Source organism: Lagenorhynchus albirostris, chromosome 6 (assembly GCF_949774975.1).
Source record: "Lagenorhynchus albirostris chromosome 6, mLagAlb1.1, whole genome shotgun sequence".
Taxonomy (NCBI): Eukaryota; Metazoa; Chordata; class Mammalia; order Artiodactyla; family Delphinidae; genus Lagenorhynchus; species Lagenorhynchus albirostris.
In genome coordinates, this window is record NC_083100.1 from 81287833 (window position 1) to 81307578 (window position 19746).

Genomic DNA, 19746 nt, shown 5'->3' on the forward strand with positions numbered 1-19746 from the left:
CCAGGGAAGCCCTTGGCATTCTTTTAATAAATAGAGATCTACTACTTTAAAAAGTTTGAAAATGACTGTTCTAAGCATCAAAGTACAAGCACTATGAAAGTGTAAAAATATTGAGGAAGTTATACCTTTCCCCATGTAGCTCAGATTTTTGTAAAAACTACTTTAGGGTCAAAAATGTTACACATGATGAAAATGTTGCTTAAATGCCAAGTTACTGAGATATAAATGGTTTTATACAATGGATGTAGCTATGACATCAAAAAGAAACCCCCAACTTCTCAGAAACTACTTATATTTTAAGGTGGGATGTGTGACAAAGGAAATATAGTTAACTATGTGAAATAGGGTAGAGCAACAATGGATGCAACCGTATTTCTAAAATTAATATTTAAATAGGGTGGGTGTTTAATCTTAAAGATGATCTAAAATAAGAATCAATATATAACAAAGGCTGATTCTGTCAGTAATTTGGGGTTGAGATTTTCATATTCTATGCCTATCAATAATATGCCTTGGAAAAGCATTGATTTATCTAAAAAGGATTTTTTAAAATAACGTACAAAATGACATTTATTGTATTGTTAATGGCGAAGCAAGTGTGATTTAAAGGGTAGGTGGGCTAGATGCCTGTGATTAATAAGAAAGAACTTTGCTGTTTGAATTGACATGAGTTGAATAATGGAGGAGTCTTCCTGCTCCACATTCTTCCTTGACCTTTAGGAATGAACCCATGAAAACTGAGGATTGTGCACATTTTTAAAAGATGAATTTTCCACAAACACCCTAAGTCACTTTTAAAATCTTGCTACACAGTACAGCTCTACTGTCTAAATGCTCAGCCAATAACCTGTTTCTTTTTAAAATCTAAGCTCCTTAAAGGTTTTATTAATTTTTGTATTTCTCAACTGAATACTTTAATATTCACTTGGAACAGTGAATAATGAATAAATATAATTCTTCAGTCTAAGAAACTAAAGTAATTACTAGTGCTCTTTATTAGGAAGAAACTGTGATCCAGAAGTTATAGGACTTTTTCAAGTCAAGACAGATAGCAACTGATAAATGCTGGTTATGGCAATGGTGATGACAAAAAGAATAACTTCCAGTAGTCTCAATGAGGAAAGCTTTAATTTTAGATTTTGATGCCTGCCACTACGATGCAGGATTTGCTAAGGCTCGTGATAATAACTAAGCTTTAATTACCCATATTCTATAAAGAAGCAGACAGCATAGTTGAAAGCACACTGTCTTTGATGTTAGACCTAGACTCAAATTTTGAATCTGCCACTTAACAACTTTATGATCTGGAAGTCACACAGAGGTAAAAATCTATCTCAAAGGGAAGTTATAAGGATTAATGAATCAACGTGTGTATAAAAAATCCTAGCAAAGTGCTTGGCAAAAAGTAGGAACTCAAGCATGTTAATAACTTTCTTCCTTAACCAAACTATTATAAGACAACTTCAGAAAACAACTGTCTGATCAATACTACCATACATGCTTCTCCCCAGAAGATACTCACCTTAGTTTTACATTCTTGGACTTTGTGATGATTTCCATTATGATGAGTTGCTGGAGTGGCATATAACTCTTTTTCTGATCTATTGATCTTCACTTCATTAAGGATTTCACCACCATAGTCTCCCAAATGATATCTTGAAAAGGAAATAATACATAAGAAAATGTTACAGTTTAAAAATAAAAAAGAAATAAAAAACCAATGATACTTCATTTACTTGGAACACAACTAATCAAACACAGCCAACAATTAATCAGATTATTCTTTTTTTTTTTTTTTTTGCAGTACGCGGGCCTCTCCCGTTGCGCAGCACAGGCTCCAGACACGCAGGCTTAGCGGCCATGGCTCACGGGCCCAGCTGCTCCGCAGCATGTGGGATCTTCCCGGACCGGGGCACGAACCCGTGTCCCCTGCATCGGCAGGCGGACTCTCAACCACTGCGCCACCAGGGAAGCCCAATCAGATTATTCTTAAGAGAGAGAACTTACAGGAATAAAGAAGCCCATATTTGGGATTTAGTAAAAACAAAACCATCCCCCACCCCCACCCACCTAATCTCTAAGGGACACAGAAGACGGAATCCTCATATATTTTATATTTTCAAGCACTAGGAAATGATGTTTAGAATGCTTACCTCAGCAAACACACAAAATTTTGTTAGGTTTAGCACAGTCTACTTAATTATGTAGGAAAAGGATGATTACATCAGAGAATACATTTTCAAAATGCAATGAAACAAGTATTTCCTAACTAATCAGAAAATAAAATCAAATAAACATTTCTCTCTCTCAAATTTTGTTTAATAGAAACTTTAATTCAGAGAACTGGATAAAATGATCTCCAAGTTCTTTTCTAAATACAACTCAATGATTCTGCAACAACAACAAAAAATTACATATAACGGATCTACACTACACACAAAAATATCCCCCAAATTTGCAACCCGAACTGGTAACTTAATCTGATTTTTAAAACAAAAAAGTAGTAATCACAATTTTCAAAAAATGTAGATTTTGTTATATAATCAATTTCAGTTGTTATAAAGCTTAAATTTGGTTACATTTTGCCTACCATTTGACTAAAGCTGTTACTGGTTTGTAATAGTAGCAATGTTACCTTTTTTCCACAACTTCTAAGGTTAAGTGCAATAATTCTCGTTTTGTTTTCTCTCTTCTCTTAATCATTTCCAAAATTGTTATAGCTCTACTAAACTCTCGTCTCAGCTTCAACATCTTTTCATAAGAGGCTTCATCATTCTTACGATTCTATTGAAAATAACAAGTTTAGAAGAATAAATCCAATTGTCCACATTTCCAGCTTCATTCAACAAAATCTTATCAGACCCAAATTCATTCTATAAAAGCAAAATGTTAAAAAATCATCTAAAAAGCAATTACATTAAGAGAACCTATTTAACTCTGAAAATAAAAGTATAAGCAAATATCTCAATAAATATTAAAAAAAAATGTTGCCAGCTGTTGAAAAGATGGAATGACATAGAAGGGATAATTCCAATGTAAACAAAATTTTTAAAGTCTGTCTGAAACAAAACCTACTATATCAGAAAAATGCAGTCTTTTCATTTTGTTACAAGGTATTTTGCAATAACAGAGGGAAAGGGTTGTCAAATCAAGGTTACCTAAAAATAGCTAAAATGAGAAGCTTATTTGGGGGCTGGACAGTTCAATACACTACAGTGTAAACAATCATAATGATAAGCAAAGCATCACTTCAGAAACTCAGATATAAAACTGATTATGGGATATAAAGGATCTCAAGGAATCGAATGATCATGCTTCAGTGTAGTAACACCTAATTACAGAGTAGAAAAGACATCCAGTGAAAAGTCTGAATTTCATTAGAAGTTCTTACTTTGAACTGTAAGAAGTAACTTGAACTAACTCACAGGTGAAAGTCCTATCATAACTAGAGAAGGATCAATTGTAATTAGCAGCATCATTTGCATATAAAAGTAACTGTTAATAAAAATATTTTGTTCAATCAAATATCCACAGAATACTTACTTTATATTAGGCATGGGACTATTTGTTTTAAAATAGACCACTACCACCCCTCATTCTATATGTCTAGACAGACTGCATTTAAGCAAGCTTTCCATACCTGACTTAATAAAGCAATATGACATTAGAAAGAACCCAAAGAAAGCCAGGTTTCATACTGGAGGATTATAAAAGAGAAAATAAAACTTGAGAAAGATTCAAAGTTTTACTTTTTTCCTTTTGTGTATAGTTACTTGTATTTGAAAATTAATCATCACCTATAAAACATTACCTAAACTAAGTCCCATTAAGGTAGTGCATACTGAATATTAAAAAATACTATGTTAATAAATCATTCTTTTATCTTATCCAAAGGAAATCAATCTTTTTTCCCCCTTCAGCAGTACTATGTGAGAAAAGGCAAAAATCTAAAGCATGGTATTAAGCAAATATTTTTTTGTAACCAGGCAGCAATAATACCTTCCGAATGAAAAAAAACTAACATTACCAAGAGGAAATATTAAAAGTGGTCACTCTGTACAAAGTATTGCACATGTCCCCTATGCTCAAAAGGCTTAAAGTCTAATAAGAATGAGAGATATACAGATTCAAAAGATGAATAATAATAGCAGCTGAACCAAAAGTGCACCAGAACCTTTTAAAATTGTCCTCCTTTTCACTAAGGGTCCCTCTTGGACTGTATGCTTCTCTCCTTTCTTATTCATTTCCCGCTCTCTTTAGGCCCAAATAACTAGTGTTCCTAATTTTTCTTTATCCCAGTCCTGCCCTTTCTGCTCTACTTTGTAACCTTTTATTGTGAAATAATTTCAGATTACAAAAAAGTTACAAAAAAAGTATAAAGAATTCCCATATATCTTCATTCAGATTCTCCAAAGGTTAATATTTTACACTTGCTTTATGTATCTCTCTTTATGTATGTATCTATGTATGTATGTACATACACATCGTTATGGACCGTATGTTTGCATCTCCTGATAACTCATATGTTGAAACCCTAACTCTCCAATGTGATTTTTATTTGGAAGTAAGGCCTTTGGGAGTCCTGTAGAATGGATTAGTACCCTAAGAGACCCCAGAGAGATCTCTTGCCCCATCTGCCATGTGAGGACACAGCAAGAGGACCATCTATGAAACAGAAAGTGGTCCCTCAATAGTCACCAAATCTGATGGTACCTGGAACTTGGACTTCCCAACCTCCAGAACTGAGAAATAAATGTTTGTTGTTTAAGCCACCCAGTCTAATGTATTCTTGTTACAACAGCTCAAATGAACTAAGACACATATACATGTATATATATAAACACATACACACATACATAAACTATTAGCAATGGTGTTTTAAATATTTTTCGAGAAAAGTTGAAGATATAATGCTCCTTTATCCCCTAAACACTTTAATATATATTTTCTAAAAACAATGATAATCTCTTATACAATCACAGTACCATTATCGAAATCAGAAAATTAACATTGATATAAAAACTATTACTTAACTTACTGACTTTATTCATATTTCACCAATTGTCCCATTAATGTCCTTCACAGCGAGAAATAGTTATATACATATTTTATATATTTATATAATGTTGCTATAAAGGACATTAATGGGACAATAATAACTTTATTATTAAAATTCATTAATAATAATAAATTCTTTTTCCTGGTCTAGATTCAGGATTAAAATTGCGTTTAGCTGTCATGTCTCTTTACTCTCCTATAATTTGGAATAGTTCCTCTGTCTTTCTATGGTGATCATAACCTTGATAGTTTCAAAGAGCAGAAGCCACTTATTTTTGTAGAATGTTCCTCAATTTGGGTTTCTTTGATGTTTTTCCACAATTAAATTCATGTTGTAAACTTCTGGTAGGACCATCACAGAAGAGATACTGTGTCTCTCACTCAGCATATCAGGAGTTAAATGATACCTATTTGTCCCATTACTGCCCCATTGATCACTTGATTAAGATGGTGTTTGCCAGATTTCTCTAGTCAAATTAGTATTTTTCCTTTTTTAATTAAAAAGTATGCTGTGGGACTTACATAAGCATCTTGTTTCTCATCAAATTTCCCCCATCAGTTTAGCTTCCATTAATTCTAACTTTTGCCAGAAACAATTGCTACTATGGTGGTTGCCAAATGGTGATTTTTGAACTCCATCATTCCACTGACATTTATAAGTTGGAAATCTATGGTAAGGAAAAGTGTTCTCTTTCATCTATCAATCAATCAATCAATCATCTACTTATCCATCTATCCATCCATCCATTTACATCAGTATAGACTCATGGGTTACTTTATGGGTTATAATCCATTACTCTCCTTATTTTGACATACAAACTTGCCCACATCTGATCAGCAGGGTCACCCTTTAAGCTGGCTCCTGAGGCCTTCTAACATGGCTCCAACATTCTTCAATCACATTCTTATATTCTGGCAAAGCAGAATGTTCCAAGCTTATCTTTATGCTTTCCTAGCACAAGACCTAAAATCATTTTTCTAAGGAGTCCTGGTTCCCTTTAATGGAAAATAGTATTTAAAATCAAGATTTACATGTGAGTGTAATTGCTTCTATACCCTCTCGCAAACAGAGCTAGGAAATAAGCCTGTAATATATTTATGTACATACCCATGCATAGATCTATATCTATTTCTAGCTATATCAATATTAAAAACTGTAAGTTCATACTGACATTTTTTCTGTGCTTTTAAGATGGCCCTACTCCCTATATTCAAATCTACTCAATTCCCTTTACCCTTCTTCACAACTGTCTCTGCTTGGAGCAAATTCCTGTCTTCTTGTTCCAGTTACATATTATAGTTCTGACCAACTGCCAAATCTATAAGGAAGTGGTTTTCAAACTGCTGTAATTTAGAGTTAACTATAGATCTTTTTAAACCAAGGCTAATTCACGAGTGATTGTTATGTGCAGCCAGACTGAGAACCACTACCTTGGAAGTTTCCTCTCCTAACTATCTTGCCACACAGAGGGAGGAGAGAAGGCACAAACGCTAACAGTTTTACCTATGGGGTTAAACATATAAACGTATATGCTGATTCAAGACTTCCCAGTCAGTGCACTCAGAGATGCTGGTACCTTAACACCATGTCATCTGAGAATGTCCTAAAGCACTTAAGCACTCCCAAACTAAACATTAGTTTAATGATTAAAATTAAATTATAGACTTCCAAGCAAATATTTCAGAAGTCCTTTACTCTAGCTTTTGCATCAGCTATATAAATGTTTTTACGTTTGTGGGAATAGAAAAGGAAGCAGAGGACCTCTGTTAGCTGGTATTCATTGTTGCATATCTCAATGCCTGACCACCTCCTGAACACCTAGGGTGTCCACTCTCGATTGCTTTCCTAACTTTCTCATTTTAAAACTCATACACATTTCTAAGCAGCAAGAGTGTACATGAAGGGGAATAGTTTTTGGTCCCATAACTGAAAACAGAGAGGAATAAAAATACCATTGGAAAAGAAAATATACCACCTTGGAGAGGAAGATGAAAATAACAGGTAAGAGAAAGGGTAGGAATCAGAGTGTCAGGAAAATGCTGGCCTAGTTATTACACAATGGAGAAATGCCTAAACACAGGAACCTATTTCTAGCAACTCTCAAAACACACTGGTTAGAAAATAGTGATTTAACCTATTTAAGAATAAAACATATTTAAACATTTGTAATATTGTTTATATGTCAATAAATACTGATAATTTTAAGTACTTCATACCCATTCACTAAAAGAAGCCCAACAGTACTTTTCCTTCAAAAGACATTGCTCTAAGTCTATCTTTTGCAATATATCTGAATCAATTACATTTCTTTTAAAAAGTAACTGGAAGTTCAGATTTTTTCAATAATCCAGATAAACCTCTCCTTCCTCATGTCCATATTTATAAAGCTTTACTGTATTTACAAACTCATCTCATTATAGTCTTTTCTAAACAATGCACTAAATCTTCAAGAAATAGCTAATATTTCCTTAGCTAAGAACCAACACACCAAACTGAAAATTCAGTCTGGGTTAGGGAATGTCATACACAATTGGGAAATCCAAGAAAGAGTTATAAAAACTCTGGTTGTTAACCAGTAGGGAAGTTTCCCCTATAATGTACTATCCCTGGCAGCTGTTATGCTTCACAGCTGTTATATTAACAGCTGACAAGGACAAGCATTCAAGAGAATGAGAAAGCATTCTCATTCAGGAGAAACAGGAATCCACAGAAAATGCTTTGCCTCCAATTATAATTCCTCATGGTTTTTACATTTATATGTTCCTAATATTCCGCAATGTTAGAGAATGTGTTACCATGTCTGATGTTTACCGTTAATTATGAGAAATGGAAGGCAGTGACTACCAGTCTGAAATAATGCTTTCTTCTATACTGTATCATTTCACAGCCTGAGACCCCATTTCTCTTAAAATTCTGGCTCATCTTGCTTCTGAAAGCCAGATTAGGACAAGTTTGTCAATTCGAAATCTGACACAACCGACAACTCAGAAAAGGAGAAAAAGGTTCCATTGTGTTACTTGCGACTGTTAGCAGAACAGGCTTGAAAATGAACCTTTCCCAACTTCCCATGACCCCACAGTAGTTAGAGGGAGTAAAGTCCATTTTCACATGCATGATTTAGAATATGGTTTCAAAGGAACTCTTAAGCTTCCCAAACAGAGGATATGTATAGAATGTACAGTTTACTGAAGAATTCAAAACTTCAGAGTTTTCTTCCTAACACGAATTTCCTCACATCACTTCAACTGCAAGCCTAAAATGGTATAACCAATAGATTTATAAAGCCCATAGGTATTAAATAAACATTGCAAACAACTAGGGGACAGAAGCTACTGAATAGCAGCCTTTCTAATATAAAGTTCAACAATGTCATTAGCTTCTCTTTATATTCGAATTACTGAAAATTACTCAAGCTATCAGCAAAAAAAAAATATTGGTCTTAAATACTATCAAGGTACATTCAGTTAAATCTAATTTGCATATTACCTTTCTTTCTTTATTTATTTTTTAAACATCTTTATTGGAGCATAATTGCTTTACAATGGTGTGTTAGTTTCTGCTTTATAACAAAGTGAATCAGTTATACATATACATATGTTCCCATATCTCTTCCTTCTTGCGTCTCCCTCCCTCCCACCCTCCCTATCCCCACCCCTCTAGGTGGACACAAAGCACATAGCTGATCTCCCTGTGCTATGCGGCTACTTCCCACTAGCTATCTGTTTTACGGCTACTTCCCACTAGCTATCTATTTTACGTTTGGTAGTGTATATATGTCCATGACACTCTCTCACTTTGTCACAGCTTACCCTTCCCCCTCCCCATATCCTCAAGTCCATGCTCTAGTAAGACACAGACCTACTAGAGCATATTACCTTTCGAGTTTGCATTTTCTCTGTTCTCCTCCGAAAGGCAACATAAGGGTCATTGTTGGTAGAGCCATCTCTTTTCTCTTGTTTTATCTGAGGAATGAGGGACGGTCCCCTGCAGTTTTTACGTTTTCTCACCCAGTAGTCATATACAGCTTTAATAAGGTAATCATCTTCGTTTAGCAGCAGTTTTGCTTCTTGAAGTGTTACAAGCTAAATAAAAAATAAAAATGTCATCAACTACAATGCTTAAAAAAAATTAAAATTAAACTATACCTACAGGAAAAAATGTGATCAGTCTAACAATTATGATCAGATACCATGATGGCAGAAAACACAATTCAAACAAAGACTTTATTAAGATTCACCAAAATTAGAATTTTGCCCTAAGAGGTAGTGCGTTCCACCACTTAAAATATTTAAGAAGCCTGGATTAATGATAAGACTACAACAGATTTATGACTCAGGAAAGTCTTGAACTGGAAGACATCCAGGGTCCTTCAAAATTCTGATATTCTGGGATTCCACACATTGGAGGATCTACTAGTTTTCAATAGTCTAGTAGCTTCTTTCAGTGTTTTTGTTTTTCAACAGAAACTAGAATTTACAGGTGGTTTCTTTTTACCTCCCTCCAAAATAAACTATGAATATTTTCCAATGTATTGCAACTAAATAAGCACATGCCTCCTTTGAAATTGAAAAGGACAAAGTTAGCATGTTTCCAGAAGTCTCAACACTATGCAATCTTGAATTTCTGGTACCAATTACATATATAAACAATTCCTCTAACAAAGCTGATTAAATACTAGAGAATCCTTGTTCTAAACACTCATTTTGTTAATGACATTGTCATGTCTGGGACAGTGGCATCTCAGGGATCTATTTCTCCTTTATCAGTGCAGCCAATATATGCTGACATTATCTCAAAGTAAAGTTTGTAGAAATTTGCTTGGTCACATCTGTTTCCTTGCTCCTTGTGAAGATCAGAGAGGCTAATCAGCTTTAGTAAGATGGATTAGGGGTTACACATATCCATTTATAGTGAAGCTTAGAAAAAGATTATGGAGTTTTAGAGTTGTGAACCCTTACTGAAGTGATGCTATCCCAATCTTTTTACTTTTATCATTCTAGAGATGAAGATTCATTTTCAAAACAAATTGAGATATCTCCTAAAAACTTGGAAATGAGGGGAAAATTTTTATCACTGAAATTTTAAGATCAACATACTAATCAATTTGCAGGTTGTAGGAATTCATTTGAAGAAAGCATGACTTAGCAAATAAATTTTTGCTATGATCTGACTTCTCATATTGGTATAACTTCATGGAATAAATGTAATAATCAACTGGACTTCCAGTCCTATGATGGTGCTTACTAAAGCTAATTAGTTGGTTTCTTATTATAATTTGGTTGCCAAGATGGTTTGACCACAGCAAGAGAATACAGACGGTATCAACTCAAGTATTCTAGTCCACATGACAATAAAATTATAAGTGGCCATTCTTTGGTTTATTCAAAGTCTCAGTGGAGTCAGCTTAACTGCATCTGAGACACCGAGTAACTTGACCTTTAAAGTGGAAAGCCGGAGCCTGAAACATGAGATCAAACCAAAAGAACCAATATTTCCAAACATCAACTTTAAGTGGACACTCTCCCACTGTTAGCTGAAGTTCTCTGGAATGGTGATGTGTGCCTCCAAAGTCTACAGGGACGGTGGCAGAATAAAAATAGAGCTTTCTGGATCTAACAGAATTCCACCAAATGCTTAGAGCATAGCATAACTGGTAGCTCTCAAGTGCTCTGGGGACCAAAGGGAAACAATGCTGTGATATGCTATACGTGCTTCAGCTGTTTGGTCATTCTGCTTCTGATAAAATTTTATAACCTTCACTAATTAAATCAAGAACTTAATCTAACCTTTGAGTGGGGAGGAAGATAATCTCTTTCCTTCAACCAGCAGAGCAGTGGTGGGTTTCTTATATAACAACATTATCAAAATAACACTGCTTCCTATCTTCCTGCAGGAGGTGTCAGGAGATTAAAACACTGCCTCAGATTTTCTTCTCTGGTGCTTCTTGCCCCTGCTTTCAGAAATGTCCTTCTGCCTCATGCTTAAGTACCCTCTTTATATCTGAGGTAATAAGAATTCAATACACAGTTCAAACATCCTGACATTACTTTCCTATGTTAGCTGTAAGTCAACAACTGCTGTTTTTATATTGTCACACGGCCAATTTTTATTTTATTGGATAATTTTGGTTTTAGTCATTCTGTAAAACTTATCTTTAGCTATTCTAGGGCAACTAGTATCAGTGTCTCTCTGCTATCATGGTGACAGCATCAATTTGAGTGGACAAGAACTATTTACAGATAAAGTAGTCACAAATTATGTGACATGATTAAAAATCCACAAAAATCAGAATCCTACTACTTTTATACCTAAGGAAAAAGTTCTGCCATTTAGCATTTCATCTACTAGAAAGCAGTAGAAACCAGTATTCAAGTGGCAAAGGGGTCTGTGATAAATTTATTATTTCCAAGACAGCTCTGACTTACTTGATTTACTTATTTTGGGGGCTTAGGGATGGGAGATAAAAATTCTTCTTTTTCTAGATTGCAACAAGCTCCATCATTTAGTTTGCTTATATACAAAACTCATGGTCTAGCAATTTCAATAAATGCACAAATTTAATACACAAATGAATAAATTACATGTAAAAATTAATGCTTTTACATATAAAATAGCCAACTAAGCAGTAAGTAGTTAATAACTACTATCAGCCATCATTTGTGCTACAGGTTGTGGGGAAGATAACAAAAAAAACTTTAAGACAAATCCAATACTTAAAGAAACTTACAGTATGGGAATTAAGGCTAGACAAATACAAATTGAACAATAAGAGAACGTAAGAACTTTGCAACTGAGTATTAGTGCAGTAAGATAGAGGACACAGTCACAAAAAACTCCATCTGAGAGTGCCTGTGTTGGCAGCTTACGGTACAAGAATAAATTCTGAGGATAGATACCAAAGGAAAAGAACAAGAGGTAGAGGAGCAAAGGAAGAGGAGATGAAGAAACAAGAAGAATCAGGAAAGATGGAGGTCAACAAATTCAATACTACAGGGATATTAAGTAGGACGCAGACTAAACAGAGACTCCTGGATGATAATTAGGAGGCCATCAGTGACCTTAAACAGTGCAATATCAGTAAACTAAAATGGACTAAAAGGTAAACAATATGGCTTATCTTTTGAAAATTTAACTGCGACTTAATAAAAAAGGAGAGACGTAGGGTAGTAGTTTATTGAAAATTTAGGGACTAAAGGAAAAGGATTTTAAAAACCCACAAGATCCTGAGTTTTGGGAGTCACTGGAGAGAGAATGAATACAGTATAGGATCATCTGGAGTTAAGAGAGTAAGTTAAGTTTTGAAAAGGTTAAACTTGAGAGGTCTGTGGACCATTTAGATGGAGATGCCAACAGTCAGCACAAAAAGAGAAAAAAGAAAATCCTGGGGCTTGAGAAAGTGGTCAAGGCTAAAGGCATAGGTATTACTATAACCACAAAAATGCTCGATGAGGTGATATTACCCCCCAAAATAATCAGGACAAGAATACCAAGAACAGAATTTCAAGAAACCCTGATGTTTGCAGGAGTTGAATGAAACAGAGTCAGTAAAAGAAAATTAGAAGGAATGGTCATAAAAAAATCATAAGAAAACCAAAAGGGCATGAATTGTATTCAAAAGAACAAAGGTGAGGACAATTTGAAGAAATAAGGAGAACTCAAATAAGACAAAGGATGGGAACTGAAAATAATCACAGACTTTGGCAACAAGAGTTTTCAATAATGACTTCATTGCAATAGTCTCCACAGAATAATGCCAGCAGAAGCTTCTGCCCCAGTCCATCTTTTATGTCTTTCTCTACCAACTTAATAAATATTGGTTTAACCACAAACTTGATTCCTTGCCCTGGGATCTGGTACTATCCTAGCCCCCAAAAAGAGAAAACAAAGAACTCCATGAACCCCCCAGATCAGACACTTGGAATGAAGGGAGGCTTTTGCTATCTTTAATCCTTGGTTCTATTAATAAGACAATTTTCTTGTTCCTGTAACAAAGCCTTCACCTTAATCTCCTCTGCAGAAAGCAGATGCTATCAAGCTCTGAGAACCTAGCCACTTGTTTTAGAGTCTGGAAGCTTGCCACTGAGCAAAGAGAACTAAAATAGGATGGTGCTGATTATAGTGCATAGTTAATTTACTGTTTACATGCTTTTTGTTTATCTTGTACCCACTTAGATGATAAGCTCCACAAGGGCAGAACTTCTGTCACTTGTCTTGCTCACCTGAGCGCTAAATAAATATTACTAACTGAATGAAAAAAAGCAAATTACAGAACACACGGAAGAAGGCTTCTGATGATATAATTTCAACCACCATGAGAATTTTGGAGCAATCATGGAAAACAGAAGAAATGCCAAAAGTCTGATCAAGCCTAGGTTTGCTAGGAAAATTTACACATAAAGAAGAAAAACTGAAATTATATCTGATGCCAGTGACCAAAATCCTAGGAAAACTGTGAGCACTAATTATAATGAGTATCAATTTGATAATTAAACAAATTTCCAATAAAAAAAGACAATCCCTCAAAAAACAAACTAAGTTGAATTTTACAAACTTCAGTTTTAATGTACTTTTTTGGACAGTACACTAGATATTACTTTCCATCTAAATGGGGGACGGGTCCCATCCAAAAAAATGAGATGACAAAAAAAATATGTTACAGACGAAGGAGCAAGGTAAAAACCTACAAGACCAAATAAATGAAGAGGAAATAGGAAACCTACCTGAAAAAGAATTCAGAGTAATGATAGCAAAGATGATCCAAAATCTTGGAAATAGAATGGAGGCATGGATTGAGAAAATACAAGAAATCTTTAACAAAGACCTAGAAGAACTATAAACAAAAAACAAAAGGGGATGAACACAATAACTGAAATGAAAAATACACTAGAAGGAATCAATATTAGAATAACTGAGACAGAAGAGCAAATAAGTGAGCTGGAAGTATGGTAGAAATAACTGAGGAAGAGCAGAATAAAGAAAAAAGAATGAAAAGAGAATTGAGGACAGCTTCAGAGACCTCTGGGACAACATTAAATGCACCAACGTTCGAATTATAGGGGTCCCAGAAGAAGAGAAAGAGAAAGGGTCTGAGAAAATATCTGAAGAGATTATAGTAAAAAACTGCCCTAACATGGGAAAAGAAAGAACCACCCATGTCCAGGAAGCACAGTGTCCCATACAGGATAAACCCTAGCAGAACACAGTGAGACACATATTAATCAAACTAACAAAAATTAAATTCGAAGAAAAAATATTAAAAGTGGCAAGGGAAAACAACAAATAACATACAAAGGAATCCCTCTAAGGTTATCAACTGATTTTTCAGCAGAAACTCTGCAGGCCACAAAGGAGTGGCAGGATATATTTAAAGTGATGAAAGGGAAAAACCTACAACCAAGATTACTCTACCCAGCAAAGATCTCATTCAGATTCGATGGAGAAATTAAAAGCTTTACAGACAAGCAAAAGCTAAGAGAATTCAGCACCCCAAACCAGCTTTACAGCAAATGCTAAAGGAATTTCTCTAGGTGGGAAACACAAGAGAAGAAAAAGACCCACAAAAGCAAACCCAAATCAATTAAGAAAATAGTAATAGGAACATACATATTGATAATCACCGTGAATGTAAATGGATTAAATGCTGCAACCAAAAGACACAGACTGGGTGAATGGATACAGAAACAAGACCTGCATACATGTTGTCTAGAAGAGACCCACTTCAGACGTAGGGACACATACAGACTGAAAGTGAGGGGATGGAAAAAGATATTCCATGCAAATGGAAATCACAAGAAAGCTGGAGTAGCTATACTCATATCAGATAAAATAGACTTTAAAATAAAGAATGTTACAACAGACAAGGAAGGACACTACATAATGATCAAGGGATCAATCCAAGAAGAAGATATAACAATTATAAATATTTATGCACCCAACATAGGAGTACCTCAATACATAAGGCAACTGCTAACAGCTATAAAAGAGGAAATCGACAGTAACACAATAATAGTGGAGGACTTTAACACCTCACTTACACCTATGGACAGATCATCCAAACAGAAAATTAAGGAAACACAAGCTTTAAATGACATAATAGACTAGATAGATTTAAATGATATTTATAGGACATTCCATCCAAAAACAGATTACACTTTCTTCTCAAGTGTGCATGGAACATTCTCCAGGATAGATAACATCCTGGGTCACAAATCAAGCCTCAGTAAATTTAAGAAAATTGAAATCGTATCAAGCATCTTTTCCAACCACAACCTTATGAGATTAGAAATCAATTACAGGAAAAAAACTGTAAAAAAACATAAAACATGGATGCTAAACAGTGCACCGCCAAATAACCAAGAGATCACTGAAGAAATCAAAGAAATGAAAATATTTCTAGAAACGAATGACAATGAAAACACGATGGCCCAAAACCTATGGGATGCAACAAAAGCAGTTCTAAGAGGGAAGTTTATAGCAATTCAATCTCACCTCAAGAAACAAGAAAGTATCAAATAAACAATCTAACCTTACACCTAAAGCAACTAGAAAAAGAAGAACAAAGAAAACCAAAGTTAGTAGAAGGAAAGAAATCATAAAGATCAGAGCAGAAATAAATGAAATAGAAATGAAGAAAACAATAGTAAAGATCAATAAAACTAAAATTTGATTTTGAGAATATAAACAAAATTGATAAACCTTTAGCCAGACTCATCAAGAAAAAGAGGGAGAGGACTCAAATCAATAAAATTAGAAATGAAAAAGGAGAAATTACAACAGACACCACAGAAATACAAAGCATGCTAAGAGACTACTACAAGCAACTCTATGCCAATAAAATGGACAACCTGGAAGAAATGGACAAATTCTTAGAAAGGTATAACCTTCCAAGACTGAACCAGGAAGAAACAGAAAATATGAACAGACCAATCTTAAGTAAGGAAATTGAAACTGTAATTAAAAATCTTCCAGCAAACAAAAAATCCAGGACACGATGGCTTCACAGGTGAATTCTATCAAACAGTTAGAGAAGAGTTAACACCTATTCTTCTCAAACTCTTCCAAAAAACTGCAGAGGGAGGAATACTCCCAAACCCATTCTACAAGGCCACCATCACCCTGATACCAAAACCAGACAAAGACATCACAAAAAAAGAAAATTACAGACCAATATATCTATCACTGATGAACACAGACGCAAAAACCCTCAACAAAGTACTAGCAAACAGAATCCAACAGCACATTAAAAAGAGCATACACCGTGATAAAGTGGGATTTATCCCAGAGATGCAAGGATTCTTCAATATATGCAAATCAAACAATGCAATACACCATATTAACAAATTAAAGAATAAAAACCATATGATCATCTCAATAGATGCAGAAGAAGCTTTTGACAAAATTCAACACCCACTTATGATAAAAACTCTCCAGAAAGTGGGCATAGAGGGAACCTACCTCAACATAATAAAGGCCATATACAACAAACCAACAGCAAACATCATTCTCAATGTTGAAAAACTGAAAGCATTTTCTCTAAGTTCAGGAACAAGACAAGGTGTCCACTCTCGCTACTATTATTCAATAGTTTAGGAAGCCCTAGCCACAGCAATCAGAGAAGAAAAAGAAATACAAATTATAAAATATGAAGTAAAACTGTCACTGTTTGCTGATGACATGATACTATACATAGAAAATCCTAAAGATGCCACCAGAAAACTACTAGAACTAATCAGTGAATTTGGGAAGGTTGCAGGCAGGATACAAAATTAAGGCACAGAAATCTCTGGCATTCCTATACACTAACAATGAAAGACCAGAAAGAGAAATTAAGGAAACAATCCCATTTACCACTGCAACAAAAAGGATAAAATACCTAGGAATAAACCTATGTAAGGAGGCAAAAGACCTGTATGCAGAAAACTATAAGACACTGATGAAAGAAATCAAAGACAATGCAAACAGGTGGAGAAATATAACATGATCCTGGATTGGATGAATCAGTATTGTAAAAATGACTATCCTACCCAAAGCAATCTACAGGTTCAATGCAATTCCTATCAAATTACCAATGATATTTTTCACAGAATTAGAACAAAAAATTTTACAATTTGTATGGAAACACAAAAGACCCTGAATAGCTAAAGCAATCTTGCGAAAGAAAAATGGAGCTGGAGGAATCAGGCTCCCTGAGTTCAGACTATACTACAAAGCTACGGTAATCAAGACAGTACGGTACTGGCACAAAAACAGAAATATAGATCAATGGAACAGGATAGAAAGCCAAGAGATAAACCCACACACCTATGGTCACCTAATCTATGACAAAGGAGGCAAGAATATACAATGGAGAAAAGACAGCCTCTTCAATAAATGGTGCTGGGAAAACAGGACAACTACATGAAAAAGAATGAAATTAGAACACTACCTAACACCATATACAAAAATAAACTCCAAATGGATTAAAGACCTAAATGTAAGACCAGACACTATAAAACTCTTAGAGGAAAACATAGGAAAAACACTCTTTCACATAAATCGCAGCAAGATCTTTTATGACCACCTCCTAGAGTAATGAAAATAAAAACAAAAATAAGCAAATGGGACCTAATTAAACTTAAAAGCTTTTGCACAGCAAAGGAAACCATAAATAAGATGAAAAGACAATCATGGAATGGGAGAAAGTATTTGCAAACAAAGCAACGGACAATGGATTAATCTCCAAAATATACAAACAGCTCATGCAGTTCAATATCAAAAAACAAACCACCAAATCAAAAAATGGGCGGAAGACCTAAATAGACATTTGCAGATGACATGACACTATACAAAGAAAAGAAGAAGACATACACATGGCCAAGAGGCACATGAAAAGATGCTTAACATCACTAATTATTAGAGAAATGCAAATCAAAACTACAATGAGGTTATCACCTCACACGGGTCAGAATGGCCATAATCAAAAAATTTACAAACAATAAATGCTGGAGTGGGTACAGAGAAAAGGAAACCCTCTTGCACTGCTGGTGGGAATGTAAATTGATACAGCCACTGTGGAAAACACTATGGAGGTTCCTTAAAAAACTAAAAGTAGAACTACCATATGGACCCAGGAATCCCACTCCTGGGTATACCATGAGAAAACCATAATTCAAAGAGACTCATGTACCCCAATGTTCATTGCAGCACTATTTACAATAGCCAGGACACGGAAACAACCTAAAGGTCCATTAACAGATGAATGGATAAAGAAGATGTGATACATATATATAATGGAATATTACTCAGCCATAAAAAGAAATGAAATTGGGTCATTTGTAGAGATGTGGATAAACCTAGAATCTGTCATACAAAGTTAAGTAAGTCAGAAAGAGAAAAACAAGTATCGTCTATTAACGCATATATGTGGAATCTAGAAAAATGGTACAGATGAACCTATTTGCAGGGCAGGAATAGAAACGCAAACACAGAGAACGGACGAGTGGGCACAGTGGAGGAAGGGGAGGGTGGGATGAATTGGGAGATTAGGTTTGACATAAATACACTACCATGTATAAAACAGATAGCTGGTGGGAACCTGTTGTTTGGCACAAGTAGCTCAGCTCGGTGTATAACTGAATCACTTTGCTGTACAGCAGAAATTAACACAACATTGTAAATCAACCATACTTCAATAGAAAACTTACTTTAATTAAAAAAAATGGGGTCAGGGGAGACTGGTAGAAAGGCTAAAAATGCAAGAAAGTCACTTTACAATGGAAAAGTTTGGGAAATGTTCTGAAGAGTTGGTAATGCCTCAGGGATTTAAAGGACTTACTTGGAAGTTGGGGGGAAAATAATGAATTTGTATAGGTAAACAAGTGAAAACTTTTAACAGTCTAGTGTAAAAAGCTTATTTATTTATAGTGGTAACTTCTTACTACATTAATAAAAATTAGCATATTAATATACCACAGAGGTATACCAACAATTATTTTTTAAAATAGTTTTAAAATGTAATTGTAATATCATCACATGCCCATTATAGTAAATTTTGGAAAATACAGAAAAATAGAATAAAGAACATAAAAATCACCCATAATTCCAGCTCCTAAATATAACCATTGTTGGCATTTTGTTGTACATTCTTGTTCTTCTATGCACATGTAGAAATGCTTTAAACAAACCTTCAATAATTCTGTGTCCTGTTTTTGAAATCTCACATTATATAATGATCAACTTCCTGTGCCACTAGATACTCTTCAAAATAACAATTTTTAATGGTTGTATGATATTCCATCCTACAGACAACTTATAAGTTATTCTTAACAACCCTGTGCAGAAATCTTTGACACCTTCACTAATTATTTTTCTTGGGAATGATTCCTAGAGGTAGGACCACAAAATCAAAAGGTATAAACATTTTAAGGTTCCTGACATATGCTGCCTAACTGTTTTCCAGAAGGAACATACCATTTTAAATTCTCTATACCATACATAGAATGTCCCATTAAAGAAAATTCTTTATTACTTTGTGAATAATTTTTCCTTCACTTAAAATTTTAAATAATATATAAATAAGTAAAACTAAAATACATTTTAAATGATAAGAGTACCTTAATATAAATCTGAGTAATTGAATTGGTATGAGGTGTCTACCTAAGACACCAGCCAAGCAGTTAAGTTACTGAAGCACCAGAAAGACAGCTCCA

At 34.6% G+C, this 19746-nt stretch overlaps 1 protein-coding gene across 2 annotated transcripts in view; it reads right to left on the minus strand.

The window, feature by feature from the left end:
* Positions 1-19746, minus strand: part of EPC2 (enhancer of polycomb homolog 2) — a 107543-nt gene that overhangs the window by 20422 nt on the left and 67375 nt on the right. For both annotated transcript variants that reach the window (XM_060152941.1, XM_060152939.1), the window contains exons 4-6: positions 8935-9141; positions 2636-2784; positions 1523-1655 (exon numbers count right to left, since the gene is read on the minus strand). In XM_060152941.1, coding sequence (XP_060008924.1) covers positions 1523-1655; positions 2636-2784; positions 8935-9141 — 489 coding nt within the window. The remainder of the gene's footprint in view (positions 1-1522; positions 1656-2635; positions 2785-8934; positions 9142-19746) is intronic.